Source organism: Lucilia cuprina, chromosome X, assembly GCF_022045245.1.
Source record: "Lucilia cuprina isolate Lc7/37 chromosome X, ASM2204524v1, whole genome shotgun sequence".
In the NCBI taxonomy this organism is placed as follows: domain Eukaryota; kingdom Metazoa; phylum Arthropoda; class Insecta; order Diptera; family Calliphoridae; genus Lucilia; species Lucilia cuprina.
In genome coordinates this window covers 4,879,391-4,899,424 of record NC_060949.1, presented here as the reverse complement: position 1 = coordinate 4,899,424, position 20,034 = coordinate 4,879,391, and the positions used below count along the sequence as shown (strand labels likewise).

Below are 20,034 nucleotides of genomic sequence, written 5' to 3'. Positions count from 1 at the left end.
TAAGCTAGATAAAATATTGAATTTAACATGAAGAATCGTGTTCCCATACGATATTTTCTTTAAAACTGTCCAGCTCACGAATGGACAACACTTAACCGAAAATATTTTGGGTAACATCATATTACATAACAGCGAATATTATGAGGGGGTAACTCAAGCACCATTTTTTGTGAGTCGGTCTAATGTACATATATTACTTTTTTAGATTAGTCGTTAAATCAATTATATTTTCTACTATTTTAATTTTAATTAATTCAATAAAAACCAGCTCGGCATCAGTTCTTCCCGACTGGTGACAAGAATTCTTATACTTCCGCAACATCGCTGGCGAGCTTTTAGCACGTTTGGAAGTTTCACACGGGTAACTTCCGCAATAGAAAATGTTTGTAGGGTTTACTTATATTTAAACCAGTGTTGCTCACACATATACTACAATAGACTATCATAGTTTTATTTGTGTTGGTAAAGCAGCAGAGAACAGAATTCCATTCAAATTAAAAGTATACTAATAAAATGACTACAAACTATATAGTATATGCTAACTGTCAAATATTTATTATGGATTTTAACAGCCAGAGTATATCAAAGTCTATAAAAAACTATCAACTGTTCTCTCATGTTCTCCTACATTAATTCGGCTTTCTAAAAATTTTGTTTTTGTATTGCTGTGTGTATTTTAAAAGCGCCACGCACAGACCTTGCTTCGACAAGTGCTGATCAGCAACTGATTTGATTTTGTTTTTCAGGTTGAGAGCAAACCGAATGATATTGCTCATTTTAAAAAGAAGAAGAATTAAACCTATAGTGTATGTGTATAAACTTAGCGTCGGCAGAATTTTCTTACCCTATCACGCGTGCTATGTAATGGCAATATTGATCTTCTCTGATTTAAACTCTGATATACGGTATACATATGTATGTATATTCAAAAGCCCACTCTGGCAACATTTACACTTTTTGACATAAGTATTTAATTTTTGTTGTTTTGTATTGTTCCATCATGAACATATGCATCATAAAATGACCTGTAACAGTACTTCAATTTCTTTCTTTATCATCAATGCGTTTTACATAAAATATTTGTGGGTATTATAAATATGTTAAATAGTTGCTGCGAAATAAATATATTGCATATGAAATATTTTTATATTTGTCTTTAAGCACAAAGTATACAGAGATGTCACTTTTGACATTTGAAAAAGTCTAAAATCAGCTTTTGTTTGATTTTGAAATTGTTTGGTGAGAAGAGGTATATAAAATACAGCTAAAAAAATCATTGAATTCATTTTGTGCGAAAGAGAGGGAAATAGCTTTTTGCTCGTGACGTCTCTGTATACCCTGTGCTTTAAGCTGCAATAACTGGTATGGGTAAATATTTTTAGCGAAAATACTAAAAATATTTCGAATGGAAGCAATTAAATAAATTTATTAATAGTAATAAATTTATAACATTTAAAACCAAAATATTAATATCCGGAAGATTTTTTGAAGAGGGTCATTAATTAGCAATTGGGTCAATTATCAACTAACTCCGAATTCCAGAGAGTAATCACAAACCATTTTTGTGAAATGCATATAATACTTTTATTTTTGGTTTTTAAACGATTTATTGACAATGATATAATTCTCTGTAAGAACGCGCAGAGAAAAAACATTTTTGTAGTTAAAATTATGATTGTAGTCTAAACATATTATCGTTATTGTAAATTTTAAAATATCATATTATGATTAAATGCCTTCAAAATATTTCATCATATTTTTGTATTTGTAATAATATTGTTACACATATATAATTACAAGTATAAATATGTATCAAATTAGTAAAAAATTAGTAGTTTCTAAAAAAATAAATAATATATATATAATATAAAGATACTTACAGTACTTAACACAAAAATTTAAGTATAATTTCATAAAAATACTTGTATTTTTAAATACAAGTATTAAATACAAGTATGAATCCGAGGTCAAACTCGGATTCAGCGTAACTCAATCCTTAAAAAAAGTCTGCCATAGTGATACCCCACATAAATAAATACATTGTATGTGAAAAATGTGGATTATTTTTAATTATAAAGCTAAAATAATTTCGGGCTTGCTTTAATTCTTAAGTATTTATAGAATTTCTTGACAAAAAAATAATTTCCTGAAAGAGGAGTAAGAGGGAACAAGGACAATAAGAATATATCCTTATAAATGTTTTTATAAGTTTCATGATGATACTAGTGTTTATATATATTATTGCCCTTTAAGTCATTTTCTAAAGAGGAATTTATATGAGATCTATAATATAAATTTGTAACATACAAATATCTTCGCCACTCCGACTATGCTTTAATACTTGTTGAAATTTGTTTTGTTGTTTTGATTCTTTGGCTATTTATACGTTTCTATTACAAATTTTATTATTTTAATAGCGTTGCCCCTATTTGCCGCCAAAATTCACATTTTGTGCGAACGTTTTTCCGCAAAAATGCTGCCAGAAGCAAGGCAAACTCAGATAAGGCAGTTCTGCAACAACAACATATGATGAAAAATTTTTGTAAAATGTTTACATATTTTTGAAAAATAAAGATAGATATTAAAATTTGTGAGAAAAAATATATTCCGAATTGAATAATGTTTGTTTCAAACGAAAAATTCTATTCCGGCAGATTAATTTGCAAAATTTAAGTGAGTGCCTGATGTTATGTAAAACTTAATTTTTTCTGAAAAATAAACATAAAAAAGTACATATTAATCAAAATATTATATTACGAATGAATGAATATTTGTTGCAAATGGATAATTTTACTCCGGCGGAGTAATTTTCAATATTTGGTCATAATGTAGTAGCCGCCGGACGGTTAACTAAGGTTTTGTTATATAAAGCGTTCCGGAACAGATTTTTTTTAGATAATTTCTCTTTATATACATAGTGTATATATAAAACAATATTGTTTGATTTGTTAACATTTAATAGATTTCAAAATTAAGCCATATTATGTGTATCTTAATATTAAGTGTTCCGGAAGAGATTTTTTTAGTTAATAACGTTATCTACACAATTTTAATAAATATAAAACAATATTGTGTAATACGTTAACATTTAATAGAAAAAAATATTTTCCTTAATAACATATTTGTATACATACCAATATATATAAAAATGTAAACAATAAAAAACTTTGACAGCTACGTAAACGAGACGAATTAAGAAAAAAATTATCAGCTGATTGAGTAACACCACCTTATATGAATTCGCCTTGGCCAGAAGCATAAACCACATACACAAATTTTGATGTGTGGCCATACAGCTTTATGAAAAATAGATAAAATGTCAAACATGGCAAGTATGGCAGCACTAATCATTTCATGCTCTTTTTTACATAAAATAAAACCATTGTTTCTTGTTTTTTTTTTTGTGAGAGACAAAACATCCCTCTGGGCGCCATATTTTTGAACTTATTGTTACCGGGTTAATTTTATACACTCACTCATACATGCGAAATAGGGATGGCAAATAATTATTTAATTGTACCAACTAATATAAAATATTGTACTTTTTAATTCTGTACATACAAATGTTTGCCAATTTAATGTTGGTGTTTTATAAATCTATGTATGAAAACATATAATTTTACGAAAATAAAATTCTTAGGGATTTGAAGAGTTTTTGAAATACATTTGTTTTCTGCTTTAACGAATACTTAGTTTAGCAAATTTGGTATCATATGAACTGAAAATTTATTTCCCGTCACGATTACTATGGACCGATTTTGCTGATTTTAAATAGCAATCTTTTGGAAAGCATGTCTAACCGAATTATTAATGATTCGGATCTCGCCGATATCTGGGGTCCTCTAAAAACTGATTTCAACAGACAGACGGATATGGCTTAATCCGCTATCTATCAGGATCCAGAATATATTACTTTATAATGGTATAAAAATGGTTACTTCGTTATGGTCTTTTCGTTAAATATTTGATATGTAGGTGTAAGCGTATCTTACATCCGACAGATTTTTTAAATCTACAATTTCAGAATATACAGAATTGGAATTCTTTGTCAACAAAATTAGTCGTTAAGATTTTAAGACATGGGAATTAAGTACATTTGGGTAACTTTAATAAATTTCTTTAAAAGAATCTTTAATCTTGTTTCTTGTTTTCTAATGGTTTATAATTTTAACGAAAAATTGTGTTATATAAAAATTACCAGTAAAAGAAATGGCAATAAATTATTTTCTTGTTATAAGAATGTCTAAAAATAAAAAAACACTTATTTCCCGCTCAATGACCAGGACGAACTGCAATGTCTGAGAATATTTGATGTTTTTTAACAATTTGGTGTGTGCACGTACATTTAATATGTAAGGATTAAATTGTACCAAAAAAAGTACAATTGTACAAATCATACCAACCCTGTTGCAGAGTAATTTTGCTTTCCAATGCATATTTTGCAATATCTTTCAGTTCGTCCTGGTCATTGAGCGGGAAATAAGTGTTTTAATACGGATTGTAAGGAGTAGGTGTGTCGGCATGACTTAAATTGGAAGAAAGTGTTGTATGAAATAAATGTAAGGATGTGATTGTCTTTCTTTTACTTAATAATAATTGTGCGATAATTGTAATGATTTACATAGTGCGATTTTATAAAAATGCTGGTTTTATAAATAAGACTGTTCATGTACGTCAACCATACATATGAATTTATTGTATTCGCATTTAATTAGTTAACACAGAAGATAGCAAGTGAAAAAAGTGCATTTCTATGTTCACACAGGATATGTCTCGGTAAATATTTTAATTTTCTTTGGAAAACAGCTCTGGAAATTTTTTTGCTAATACGAGTAGAACAAATGTGAGTGTATTTACAATATTTGTTTGATTTCTTTCTAAGCAATAATGTGTAATATATCTAGTAGGCGACAATAAAGAAACAAATTGTGAACAAAATAAACAGTATATTGCATTGCCGGCAATCAAATAATTTTGTGCTGTCGGCCTAGATTGTCACTTATGACATTAGGATTTCCCCTAACTATTTTCATAAAACATACCATAAACAAACCTCCTGATCAAAATATATCAGTATCTACCTTCTTCTAAATCTCTGATGTAAATTTATAACTTATTCGTTTAAGGTGGAGTCAAAAAACAGCAGATTATTTTGGTATAGGTATGAAACTGTTAGACGAAACTACAAATAAACCTGTCAAATTCTATACATACAAATAAAATACGCCCGGCTACCATCTTATAAATAATGTGTGCAATGCGAAGCTGCTAAAACTCATTGGCAAATTGTGTTGGAGAAGGGCTGCCAGATGAATTTAAGAACAAAAATAAAAAGGGATAAAAAATAATTTTGTATTTAAAAAGTCCTAAGATGTTTAACAAAAATCTGTCACTAAATAGTATTTATTACTTAGTCAAGAAAAAAATCTATCAACATTAACATTAACCACTATAATTATGGAATTCAAAAATACTAAATATTATTAATCGAAACTTTGTATTTTTAGAAATATTTCTCTCTTAATGATTTTTATTGAATATTTCGAAAAAGCATCTTCTCAAATTTGCAAACAATTTCAGATTTATATATTTTCAAAACAATTTTTTTAAATACTTTAAATTTTAGAATTGAATTAAAGAAAACCCATAACACTATATCAGTGATTCCAAGTGTAGGGAATTTTCTCTTTCTGTAGGGATTTTTCAAAAAAATTCACATGTAAGGAAAAAGGGAAAGATTTCTTTTATGAAATTGTAGGGTTTTTAAAATTTTATAGTTTGGAAGAAAAAAATATATTTTCATATATTAAACTTTAAAATTAAAAATAAAATGTGTTCCTATGTCTAGATTTCGATGTGAAATTGATTTTTTTCACGTTTTCAAAATATAAGTTCAAATTCAAAAACAATTATATGAAAATTTAAAAAATATTTTTTTAATATTTTAGAGACAGCCAAGATATGTGATAATGATATAACTGAAGATTCAGGGTTGGAAGATTAGTATATGATTCATAAACATTTATCAAATCAAATTTTCATACAAAATTTCTAACTTCCGGGCTTACGGCATTTTTTTTTAATAAATAAAAATTTAAAATGTTTTTATTTAGAAATGTTGCTCCGAAATCCATAAGTTTTATTTCAATTCCTTTTTTAATCTAAAACTCAAATTGTAAGTTTAAACCTGAAGGCCTAACTATAATATGCATGATGGAATAATAAGGTGAAGTCAATTCTAGAAAAACAACAAAAGTTGTATACTTATGTCAAAAAGTGTATATGTTGCCAGAGTGGTCTTTTGAATGACAAATACTGTAAATAACGAAAATCCCACATGCCCAAAACTTCTCCACATAAATATAAATTACAACAAACAAATTTTAAATATGTGTACAACTTTTTGTGCATTTTCTATGAGAAATTTTTGTATGAGAAATCTATTTAAAATCACTTTGGCTTGAAAACTCATAAGCATTTCTATGCAAATGCATGTTTATAATCAGTAACTTAAAATAACTTTTAAGTATTTTTCTTTTCGAATCAAAAAATTTGCAACAAAATGTCATTGATTTCTTGTTGCATATTTTTGCATAAATTGCATATTTCTCTTTAAATTGCATATATTTTGCATATTTATAATTTTTTACAACATTTCCTTATTCTGTTTTTTTAATTCCAAAAAATTATTTGTATATTGTATATAATTATAAAATATTGATTTTCACAAACAAATCACAACTAAACACATCAAAAAAGTTAAAAAATTATTTTGACAGTTTTGTTTTTGTTCTCATTTTCTCTTCTTTTTCGTACGCCAAAGTTTACTATTTCTACTCATTTATTATTCCTTTATATATATGTACATATGTATTTATATACATATATATTTCACATTTTTTATCTGAAAACTGCCAACATGTAATTAACATTTTTTGATTTATTTCATATTTTTTTTATAAACTTAACTATAGTTTTTATGTTTTATTCGCTCAAATATAGTAAAACTCAAAACACAATAATTATTTTTCGAAAATAAATCAAAAAAATTTATTATTCTGTGTAAAGTGTAATATATAAAAAAATTAAATAATTATTAACAAGTACTTTAATAATTATTAAATTTAACAATAATAACGCAAATAGGTGTCAATTATACCTCATAATTGTTTATTTTAATAAGAGCTTGAATTTTAGCATGAGCAAATTTTAGTCCATGGTGTTATGGCTGAATCCCGTGTATAAATTATATATATTTATTATGCTAAACGACAAATTATAATGATAAATATATTAGAAGGCACACACACCATTTATTAGTGTTATAGCATCATTAAAATAATGTTGCCACAAAAATAGCTTGTATAATATTGTCTTAGTAATAAGTCATTTTTTGTGATAAATATTTATCTAATATGGACATGGGACAATTGTATATCAAAGAAAAATAAATCTTTATAAACCATACATACTTTCTTTTAAACATTTTAAACCTTATTTTAAAATGTTTAAGAGACGTATCTTGCAGAAAATTTATAAGTAATCTAATAAAATGAGAAAATTGAAAGGCAAAACATAATCATGTAATGTCCGGCTAAGCAGTGTAAAGTGGGTTTTGCACTATGAGACTTTACGCATTGAAAGTCAAACGAAATTCCGTCCATAAAAATCTAAAAATTTACTCATTTTCCAAAAATATCCTTATTGACATGAATTGTTAAAATATGAGATATCATGTTGTATTAATCATAACGACAATGTTAATAAATAATAATTAACCGCCTTTTGCAAATACGGTTAAAAAAGTTAAGAATGGTTTACTACACCTTTTTTTCCATATAAAAACTGGTTTTAATAAGCATTGTCAACTTAATAATCGTTTTTGCATAAGGTAGTAAGTAATTAATAATGTTTATTTACGTTTGATGTTTTGTTGTAGTAATTATTTTTTTATTTTTTCTATTTGAGGAACTAAAAGTTTTCGAGCAATAACTTTAGAGTTGTTACATTTAGACGCTAATACAAGAACATATAATAAAATCTACAGCTTCTGTAAAAAATCCTACACATTTTCAATCTGGCAACTATGTTTCAATTAAGCATTTTTAGAGAGACAAAATGTTTGTATAACGTACATTTACATTTTGTTCTCATTTTCTCTCTTTTTCTTCCCCTATTAAACTTCTGGAATATTTTTGCATGCTTCTCAGAATATTTATAAGTATTTAGTGAGAATTTGAAGTGCCTGCAACTTGCCGTACAACAGAAAGGAAAACAATGCCGTTTCCCCGTTATTGATTTGTTAGTTTATATTCAATTGTACATTTTTAGCCTCATAGTACTTCCTGTTGGCAAGAATTGTCTCCTTTTTTTCGAAGTCTAAGGTGCTTGTTTAAAAAATATTATAAAAAAATCGTAAAATTTTGTTTGGAAAAGTGCCGTACGTAAAATAATCTGTTGTGTTGTGTTTTGTGTGAATTTACAAAATCCCGCTTTGTTTTTTCGCAGTACTGAAAGACAAATCAAAACAAAAAAATAATAATACAAACAACAATGATATATGTCTAACTTAAAACAATGTTTATAACGTGCATGCATATACATAATATATGTGTGTATATGATTTCGCCGGTTTTATTATTAATCGATTGAGAAAAAAAGTATAAAAAAACATTTATACATAGTAGTAAGAGATTAAGCTATAAAATTTAAACAATTTTAAGCGATTATTGCAACAAAAATTTGGCTGTTAAAAAAATAGTACTATAAAACTGAATAATAATACACCGGCAAAAGAAAAGTTAACGGGTTTATTGATTTAATTTCAAATCGACGTTAAGTTAAATTTTTTTAATAGACACGCCTTCTTTGAAACATTTTCTTAGAAAAGTTAGTTCTTATCGAAATACCTTTTCATTAAGGTTAAAAGTGATATAAAAAAGTGTGTTAATAGTTAATATTATAAATTAAAGTTGTTAGTAGTTAATATATTACAATTTACAACAACAAGCCGGTTCTTTAAACTTTTTATATAGAGGTAGTTTCATCTGACGTATTTGTTGGGGTGCAATAATATTGATAAATAAAGTTTACTTTTTAAAAAAAGGATAAAAAGTATTTTTTATTGTTATTCCAATATTTGCATATTTTATGATTTCACGAAAAGCATTCGAGAGCCGCTTTGAATAATATATCTGAAAAATATAAAAATATTGAACACTTTTTTAATTTTTAGGAAACTTCTAAAAAAATGTTTTTATTTGAATTTTACGATTGCATTTTCACGTCAAAACATGAAAACATACAAAGATTTGTGTAAACAAAATATGCGTTAAAATTTTCGCTAATGTTGTAATTTCAATTATTTAACTTGAACAATTCTCTTACAAAAAAATATTTTTCGAAAAGATAACATGTTGTAAATACTAACTTTAATATACCTAAATGTTGAAATTTTTTATAACCCTATGTGCTTGGTTATAAAATTGTATTAAATAATAAAAAAATTGGTCTTTTCATTTACTTTCTTAGAAAATATGTGCAACGAGAGTGTAAAATACCAATTTACAAAATAAAAACCAAATAATAAAATCCAAGGTTGCAATCACTTCAAAATGGTTTAGTAACGGTATTTTAGCGTTATCGGTATTTTATCCGATTTTTTTCAATTCAGAAAAATAATAAATACAAAAATGATTCTTCAGCGCCATATTGGCATTACTGATCGAAGTTGGCATTACTATGTATGTATATTAAACGAGAACAAATTTATCTACACACAAACATATGTATGTAAAATCTCAGTTGGGCATGTCTTTAAAACATCCTCAACGATGGATACACGAAAAGTCCTGGAAGACAGAACAAATTGTAAACGACTTTTTCGAACAAGTGTCGCGAAAATCTTGTACGACTTAACGAGAGACAATGTCGCACAGTTTGTCGTTCACGCAATTACAGTGAAAACGTCGGGTATATATGACTAATGACATTATAGAGTATTTATACACCACTTTATCGTCAACGAATAGATAGATGATATTGTCATCAGCTTTGTATTTAACAAATATATAGGCGACAATATCGTCAACTATTATATGGACAACAATATCGTCTACTTGGTCGACAATATTGTTTAGGTTGTCGTAACGATTACATGGATAACAATGCTTGAAATGTTGTCTTATTTTTTGATACTACTTAGATCCCGTATCGATATAGGTACGTCTCTTCTCATAGTAGATCCTGTTTAAAATATTGTAAATTTTAAAAAATACTCATAAAATAAATATTTTTATAGTTATTTTACCGCTTTACATAGTAACATATTGTAGACGACAAAATGCAACAATAAGTCACTTATCGTCAACAGAGTCGAATATAGGACATTATTTTAGACATTGTCGCTAATCTTGTCATCATTTAAACATAAATGTTTAATATAAGGCAATATTGAAAACTGTATCACTAAAAGTGCCGTCAATAACTGAATTATATAACGACATTGAAGACATTGTCTTTGATCTTGTCTGCATTTACAGTTTTTGGCAACAACCTTTAAGAATCATATATTAGATATATTACAACATTCAAGACAAAGTCGGTCATCTTGCATTACATGTGTTTGATAAAAGACATTTTTGAAGACATTATCTTCCATTTTGTCTTAAACATTGTCAATAGCGGGCCATATTTCAGATGTTGTCGCTCAACTTGTCTTTAATAGGGTCTAAAAGATGACAACTTTCAGATCATTGTCGCTAATATTGTCGTTAACGACAAATTCTTACACAATGTTGTTTAGCCAACTTCAGCAATTGGGGATAAATTCAAAAATGTCTATTATGAATCGTCGAAATGTCGTCTACGATCATTTTGCCAACTGGGAAATTAAAGTGTGTTTGTGTGAATGTAAATTTGTTTGTACTTTTTAGACTGCTAAACGTCTGAAACGATTTTCCTGAAATGTTCACTGTGTCTTCCGGTATGTCTGGAAGTAAAAGGCATAGGAAAGGCTACTTTTTATATTGAAATTTCAAGTGGGCGGTTGTCACGCCCATAATAAAATATTAAATATGTATATCTGAGATAATCACCCCTAACGCCAATCAACATTTCACGTAAAATATATTCCCTTTTCCCTTTTTTCGTTCACTAACTATTTTGTCGTGAAAAAATTATCCTGTTTATTTTTGAGTGAAAAGTTGGCAATATAAACAAAGTTAGCTGATCTTAAATCCATAAATAAAAACCACTTTCATCGGCTAAAGACCGAGGTTGATCTAACATATTTAGTGTCAATATGATTATTTATTTAGTTGTTGTTGCTTATTTAAAAAAGCATGAACAAATTTTCTTTTTTTATAAAAAGGTTGTCTCTTTTTTTCGCTTGATAGTTATTATTTATGTACCGATTTTGCTGATGTTAAATAGGGATCTTCTCGAAAGAATGTCTAACAGAATTATTAAAAATTCGGATCTCGCCGATATCTGAGGCCTCTAAAAACTGATTTCTCAGACAGACGGACATGGCTTAGTAGACTCCGCTATCTGTAAGGATCCAGAATATACATTATTATATTTAAGATGGAGCTTTTTGAATATGCAACTACTAATGTAATTTAATGTAATTATTACATTTTTCTTAAAGATTGCAATGAATTTTTAAATATATACAGCGCTAATAGATATCATATATGAAGTTATTTATACACACATGTGTACATATGCAATTCATTTTTGTTGTCAGCCTCTTACGTATTTATTTTTATTTATATATTATATATCATTTTAGTTGCCTACTTTAACATAAAGTACTGCTCAAAAATATAGCGCACCTTTTGATAGGTTTTTATTTTTTTATATTATTGCAATTAATTAAGTTAGAAAAACATGATTGAACATGGCAAATTAAGAATGAAGTCTAGTTTACGTAATAAGTATCAAAATTCGGCGAAAGACGGCAAACTAACGGTAATACAAAATAAACCATAAAAAACTATTTCATTATTATAGCGCACTCTTTGAAATAAGTTGAAACAATATTGGAAAATGTTAAATAATTTTGAAAAATTACAACGTATTATTATGAAAGGACAGTTGTCTATGCTTTTAAATGCTATTTAATTTAATGCAACAAAAACTAATCGGTTGTTTTTGGTTATTTTAGCTGAAATGTGTCTTGTAGTACTACTAAATTGCTTTATGTCAAAATATGTCCCTAATTGGTGAAAAGACCATTTTTTGTTTTTCTTTTCGATTTCTCTAAACCACTTATCTAAAAATCTAAATGGTTTTTTTCAGTGATAAACTGCAAAGACACGATTTTAAATGGTGATCACAGCAATAAACCTCATAAAGACAATGTGGATCCGTTATTTTCAATCTCTGAATATTACAATTAGTTTTTAGAATGAATGTAATAATCATTTCTAATAAATTCTTATTTCACCATCATCAATAAAATTTAAAAAAAAATAAAATTCTATGTACACGTGCTTTTCTGCCGTTACTAAATTTACAACGACGTATTCACAATTATTAAAAACTCATTCAGTCTCGTTTAAGCGTTAAGCAGGGATGGACCTGTTATTGCTTTTCATATAATATACGTTTTTATTATTAATTTTTATGCCCGATTTTATCCATTACAGAGTATTTTTTTAAATTTAGATTTTTGGAATATTACTTTAGAATCTAAAGAGTAAATGTACCTAATTACCAAACCATAAAAACCTAACGATAAATTTTAAATAATTTTCACTGCACCTTTCACTGCAATTTGATGTCAAACTCTTTCATTTTGAGTTTATTGGGTTAGAATTTTACTAAAAAATAAAGTAAACAAATCGGCCTATTAGGATTTTTTAAAATAATTAAAAATTTGATTTTATGTTTATTTTTATAAGCTTAAATATTGGTGTACTCAGGACTATCCATGCCTATTTTTTATATATATTATTTATTTTTTAAGGATGTTTATGTCCTTTTTGGCAAAATTTTTTGAAGGCTTGTAGGTTCTAGTGATTATCATTATAATAAAATCAATTCACATTTAGATTTTTAAATTATTTTTTCAAATATTGCCAAGAAATTGATGAAAAATGAATTGATATATACTGTTAATTACTGGAGGATTTATCAGACAACATTTTTGGTGAATGGGAATTGTATGACAGCAGTGCCAGTAAAGAATACACCCCATTTCATGAATTTTAATTAATTTATTTTAGCAGAAATATCAATAAATTGTCGATAAAGTAATTCACAGAGAATTTCAATACATTTCATAAGGGATTTAAAGTTGAATGGCTTATTTATTGTTTTTTTTTTTATTTAATGCATTAACAGTAAATATTTTTGAAATTAATGCATTATTTCCATTAACATTAAATAATAAGTAATAAAATTGATGCATTAAGTTTTCATTAACATTAATGTATGTAATAATTTATAAAAATAAAAATACAACGCCAAAGACCTCGATCTAACTAAATTCAAGTAAAATTCAAATCAAATTGGTATAACTGAAAGTGGTGAACCCTGTGGGATATCATTTTCATAAAAAAGTTTCTGACCGTTATTTAATTCTCATTTTGAAACGTCTATAGTTAAAAACGAATGATTGAGGCGATTAGGGACTCACTTATAGAGCTAGGAGTTCAGGATGTATGTATGCATGCTTAGCAGCAGTATTATCTACTCGAAGCAAGGGGATCATTGCATTATCAGAAGGGTTCTTTGGCTACTAGTTGTTAACGGTATTTTAAGGGTTTGATTCTAAAGAAAGGATGTTCGTTGCCTATGCCGATGACGAGGTGTTAATGTTTAAGGGAAATTTTTTTATCCACGATCAGTGACATCATGGAGACTGCACATGGTGAACTCGCGTAAATTCCGGGAAAACGGAACTGGTAATATTTACCAGAAGGTATAAGGGAGACAATTTTAGGCTGTTAAAGTTGGATGGCGTCGAACTTTGTTTATATAGAGGACCTAGATGGATAGAAAATATTCAGATAAGAATGATGTAGGTCTACTTAATCAGGTTAATTTCCCTTGCGGAATTACAGATTATGATGTTACAACTCTAGACTTCGGTGTAATACCTCTGATAGAATTTGCAACTAGGGGTGATTGGCTTGTATCCGAATGGTGAAATTTGGTATCAAACAATATTTAAGTACCGTTAAAGGTTTACTCTTTACAATTTCCAACAAAAAATTATAAAATTGGCATTAGATACTAACGTTGGTAAAAATAGTATTTTTCATAACAAAACTCTCTTAAACACTAGAATATAGTATATGCATATTATACTTATTTTTCAAGTCTAGTCTACCATCTATGTTATTGACTTTAGTATAGTATATAGTTATATTTCTAATATAATAACGGTATTGCTATTTTATCGTTATTGGTATTTCAACTTATTTTGGCATTGGAATTTTAGTGGTAACGGTAGTCGCTTAACGGTAACGTTACCAATATTTTTAAGAACGCCTTGAAGGCTTTGTATTACTGTATAAACTGAATGAATAAATAAATATTATAAATTTTCTGTAAAACGCAACATTAAAATATGTTTTTTATTTAATATTTTCAGCTTGTCTTGCTTAATGTTTAATAAAAAATGAGAAAATAATTAAAATTGGATAAAACTATAAAATTATTTATTAAGAAATATAAAGTAAAAAGGCAAGAAATTGAAAAGAAATTTAGAAATGTCTTTAGTAACAAGCGTAGCTGGATCTACAATAAGGCCGCAGCAGCAGCAACATGTAAAGGGACAACAAAAATGTACTAAAGCACTTCAACCTAACAACAACTCAAATTCTAATCGCACAATAGCAACTCCTCCCCAATCGGCGGTCAATTGTTTGCAACAACCATCACCACCGCCATCCTCATCCAAGACTTCTCTGACAACATCTCCTATTGCTGCTAACTTAATAGGTTCTTCATCGTTATTTTCATTTGAGAGTGGTGTAGTTCTTAGTGGAAGCTCAGGATGTTGCTCTTTGTCAAATTCTCCATCGTCATCCTCATCATCAAACTCATATTTAACTTCACACTCTTTAGAAAATTCGTGTAACAAGCTGACCACTAATCCGGGCAACCAATTGTGTTTAAATACATCGACAAATTTAGAAGATTCGTTCACCTCAGGAACATGTCAATTGAATGCTTCCTTATTGGCTGCAGTTAACGGAGATTTGGAAGAAGATCAAGTTATAGCAAAATCATTACCAGATACTTCAAATCAAACTGAATCCAATCTACATACTCCTGAAACTTCACCTAATAATAACAATAATAGTACTGAGAACGGACAAAGACTTTTGTTAGAAAATATGCATCATCAACATGCGCAGCAGTCCACCGCAGAAAGTTCTTGTTTAAATAGTGAAGACGCACGAACACTTCAATTAGCAGTCGAGTTGACGATGATGAATTTAAATAAAATGCCATCGCCAACATCTGAAGGACAACCAGCTTTGTCGCCAACATCAAATCATTATCAACAATTACAATCACATCACTTGCAACACGGTTCACTGGAGCACCATCAACCATATTCATCTTCTTCGTCATATACATCCGTTGGCAATCCGTATCATATGACTACAAAAGTTTTTCTACAAACCCAATCTCAAGCCGCTGCCACATTAATAAATCAGCATTTTTTAACCGAACCTAATCAAGATAACATTCCAAGCAAAATAAATTCAATGTCAAGTCCCAATCAAAACTTGACCACTGTAACACCAACAACGACAGAGGAACGTTCAAAAAAATCACAAAACATGACAGAGTGTGTACCGGTGCCGAGTTCAGAGCATGTTGCAGAAATTGTTGGAAGGCAAGGTAAGAACTATATTTTAATTTTATTTTAATATAAAACCTACAAAGGCTAATATATATGTATATAAATACAGTGCCTCCCATAAGTATTCGAATTTAGGTATAATATGAAAAGAAATCAAATTTAATAACATATTTTGTATGCAAAATTAATAAATTAATTTGTTAATTTCATTAGACAGTCCTTAGCTTTGATATCACGCTTTTTAAAACTTTAAAAATTAACATTTACTTAAATTAATTTAGCTTTATTTAAAAAAAGTCCATAAAATTACCTCAAAAAAGTATACGAATTTTTTCTGTATTTCATATTTGACTATATTATACGAAACACTAAACTTAGAATCGAATGGTTTTTTTGCTAAAAAAAAGTTTTAAGGGGTAACTATCAATCGAATCGATATAATTTTGGACCATTTGGTCCACAATTTTGGGGTATTTTTACAAATGTTTTTATGTAATATTATTAAAATGGAGGTTTTTGGCAATATTTGTATTTTTTTCTCCTTTTTCCCAGAGATAAAACCAAAATTTGTTATTGGGATTTAATATACCCCTTGGGGTATTTAAAATAATATTTTTTATTACAATAATCTGTATTTAAACGTTCCAAGATATATTATTGGAATCATTCTTCTATCGCTAATTCAATTTATTGGAACTCAAGTCCATTTTTATAATACTAGGGTTAATAATTTTCGGGGAAACTTGTCTTCTTTATATTGTTTTAGATATCAGCTGTTATACATTTTAAGTTTTCAATATATTGTGAAAGTTTATAACTCCAAAGCATGCCTCGAAGAAACGCCATTCAATATAGTGGAATCATTCCTTTTATAACCAATGGCCTCTATGTCACCATATCATTATGGTGTAACTCAAAAATATTGATATCTGTTTAAATATTATTATTACTATGATCAAAATAAGCTAAAAAATTTTTACATACAGTGTTGTTGTAATGGGCAACATAATCGTGAATGTTATGAGTAGTAAAAACTAAAATCTACTGTATAGGATGATGTTTTGTTAAGGCATGTTTTGGAGTTCTACACCGCTACGATGGCTTGAAAATTTAAAATATATTAATGCTAATATCTACAATTATATATACTAGCCAACTTTGTCGGAAAATATCGATCCTAGTGGTACGAAAAGGGACTTAAGATCCAGATAATTCAATTAGAAAAAAAGAACGATACCAAAAATATATCATGGAATGTTTAAAAACAAATCCTTTAACCAAATGGTCCAAAAATATATCCATTCGGTTGATAGTTACCCCTTAAAACAATTTTTTTTTATGTTTCGTATAATATAGTCAAATATGAAATACAGAAAAAATTCGTATACTTTTGTGACGTAATTTTATGGACTATTTTTAAATAAAGCTAACTTAATTTACGTAAATGTGACTTTTTAAAGTTTTAAAAAGCGTGATATCTAAGCTATGGACTGTCTAGAGAATTTAACAAATTAATTTAATAATTTTGCATACAAAATATGTTAATAAATTTAGTTTCTTTTTATATTATACCTAAATTCGAATACTTATGAGAGACACTGTATATATAATTTATAGATTTTCATTTTATTTTTGAACCGTAGAACATTTTTTAAACAATGTATTTATTTAGACACTGGAGTATAAAACAACTGGCCAACTATTTTTATAAAGATCACAAACATTTCTCATAAACAAGTGTATGTAGGTCCATATCTTTTTTTGTTTCTAGATAAAGTTTGGGTTTTTGTAATACAATTGTTTGGTAAATTGTCAGACGTCGATGCTATTTTTAAGTTACTAACATACACATTTTCTAAAATAATTTTATAATTGAAACTATAACTATACCATTCAACTTCTTGAGAAGTTTTTTATTCCGTTTGTAATTTCTACGATATAATTTTCCGATCCTATAAAGTATTTATATTCTAGATCCTTATAGATAGCAGACTCGATTAAGCCATGTCCGTGTGTGTTGAAATCAATTTTCAGAAAACCTTAGATATCATTTGTATCTTAGTTTTCAAAAATTCTATCTGACATTGTTTTCAATTTCTATTTAAAATCGGCATAATCGATTCATAAATAACGGATATACAGTGAATCAATTAAGTAATTTGCCTATGTAAAATTTTATAAATTTTAAGAAAAAACTTTATCTGAACAATTATTTTTAGCAAAATAAAGCAATTTGTTTGTTGTATTTTTTAAAGAATATCTTATATTTTGCTTTTTTAGGTTTTTTGTTCATTTTTTAATATTGCTGCATTATTTTATAAAATTTAATATTATTATTAGAATAACATTTTTTAGATATTTTAGTAGTGGAACGACTAAATTTGGACATTTCCTAACCGATTTATTATCTTATATACCTATCAGAATTTATCAATATTTGACTTAACATGAAATCTATCGTTTCTTTCATTAAATTTCGAAAATAATATGTAATTCTGAATTGGATACATGATATATTAGATAATCAATGGATTTGGACCTAGACCAAATGTTTTGTGAGGTATAAATCTATATAACAAAAATAATCAGGGTTTTTGGTAATTTTGTATTGATAAACAAAAACTACATTACGGAAACTCCATCTATTTGGGGAGTATTGTGTAAATTTTATTTAGAATTGTATAATATTGATTCTTATTCAATAAATCTAACACTAAGTACCATCCTAGCCACTCTAAGTATGGGGACATCACCATATACCACTATAGAACTATTAAATGCTAAAATCTTGATTTTCAACCTCATATTTTAAATCCTTTATTTTGTGAATAGGCGTATTTGGATCTGGATAGTTATTCTTAATTTGGGTTCTTAATATATATAAGTGTATGTATTATGTTTGTTGACGTTGCGGTATGCTTTTGTTGACGTTACGGTATAATAACCACCTCTATTTTAAAATATCTAAATTAGGTATTTCTCCTGTACTACACGACAGTTTCTTTTACATTGGTTCCAAGCAACCTAAGGTCTGTTTAGAGGTCTAAATTTAAACATAGTGTTCCTCCTAGTTCGTATATAGATTTTGAAAAAGATAAATCAGGAGTCCAATAGTTTTCCTTGGATACAAGTCGCCTCCCTTTGGCAGTTAAAGATTTTGAAAGAGCACTCAGTGCGTTTTTTCTAATAATTTTTTGGATCATTTCATCTATTACTCCGTTTTATATTTTTTTATGTTATTGATTAAACATTTCATAATTATATATTATTTATTTACACTTGTTATAGATATCTAAACTAATTTTTTATATCGAAATTGCCTCATTATTATCCTTTAAACATATTAAGGCAAATAACATCACATTTTCACCCAATGAGAATATGATTTTTGCAAATCGCAAATGAAAAATACTTAACACTTCCTTTTAACAATAAAACAATAAATTCCAAAAATAATTAAAAAATAATGATAATAACCCAATGCAATTAACTGGAATTCTTAATATGCAAAATACTTTATTGACATGCAAATTCTGATGAATAATAATAAAAAGCAACAACAAATATTTTTAATATTATTTTTCTAATTTTTAATATTTTTTTTCTAATTTTTCCCATTTTACATAATCTCTACTTTTAATTGGAAAACATATATTTACTTTTTACCTGTTTTTTTTGAATTTTATTTATGAACAAAAACAAAATTCTCTTAAAAATGGTAGGCAAAAACCTTAGTTGAATCACTGTATGTGCAAAACTCTGAGAAAACCTCTGAAAATTTTGTCAAAATTTGTATATTTACAAGAAGACGCATGAAAACAACAACGTTCGTTTGAACTTTCAAAACATGTTTACAAAAATAAACCAATCATTGATGCAAAATATGGCACGAATATTGCGCTAAAATTCAACATAAGTAAGTTTTTTACGATCACAAACCTCTCCACCGAGTTTTATGAGAATCCTTAATCAATCCCTTCAGAAAATTAATTTAACGCACATTACTGTGCGTTTATAGGAGAGCATTCTATTTACAGCATACGGTTTGATTGTGGGTATATAAGATTCGGAATAGTCGAATATAACACTCTTACTTGTTATACCCTTCACCTTCGTGAGAAGGGTATATATAAGTTTTTCATTCCGTTTGTAATTTCTATAATATAATTTTCCGACCCTATAAAGTATATATATTCTGGATCCTT

At 27.6% G+C, this 20,034-nt stretch overlaps 1 protein-coding gene across 3 annotated transcripts in view; it reads left to right on the top strand.

The window, feature by feature from the left end:
• The first annotated feature begins 4,442 nt into the window (after positions 1 to 4,442).
• Positions 4,443 to 20,034, top strand: part of LOC111687445 (putative uncharacterized protein DDB_G0277255) — a 32,550-nt gene continuing 16,958 nt past the window's right edge. The window contains exons 1-2 of one of the 3 annotated variants that reach the window (XM_046945486.1): positions 4,443 to 4,559; positions 14,606 to 15,867. In XM_046945486.1, the coding sequence (XP_046801442.1) occupies positions 14,724 to 15,867 (1,144 nt within the window). In that variant the 5' untranslated portion in view covers positions 4,443 to 4,559; positions 14,606 to 14,723. Of the gene's footprint in view, positions 4,844 to 8,183; positions 8,385 to 14,605; positions 15,868 to 20,034 lie in introns of those variants that run through there. The other 2 variants (XM_023449886.2, XM_046945495.1) reach the window with 2 other exon arrangements.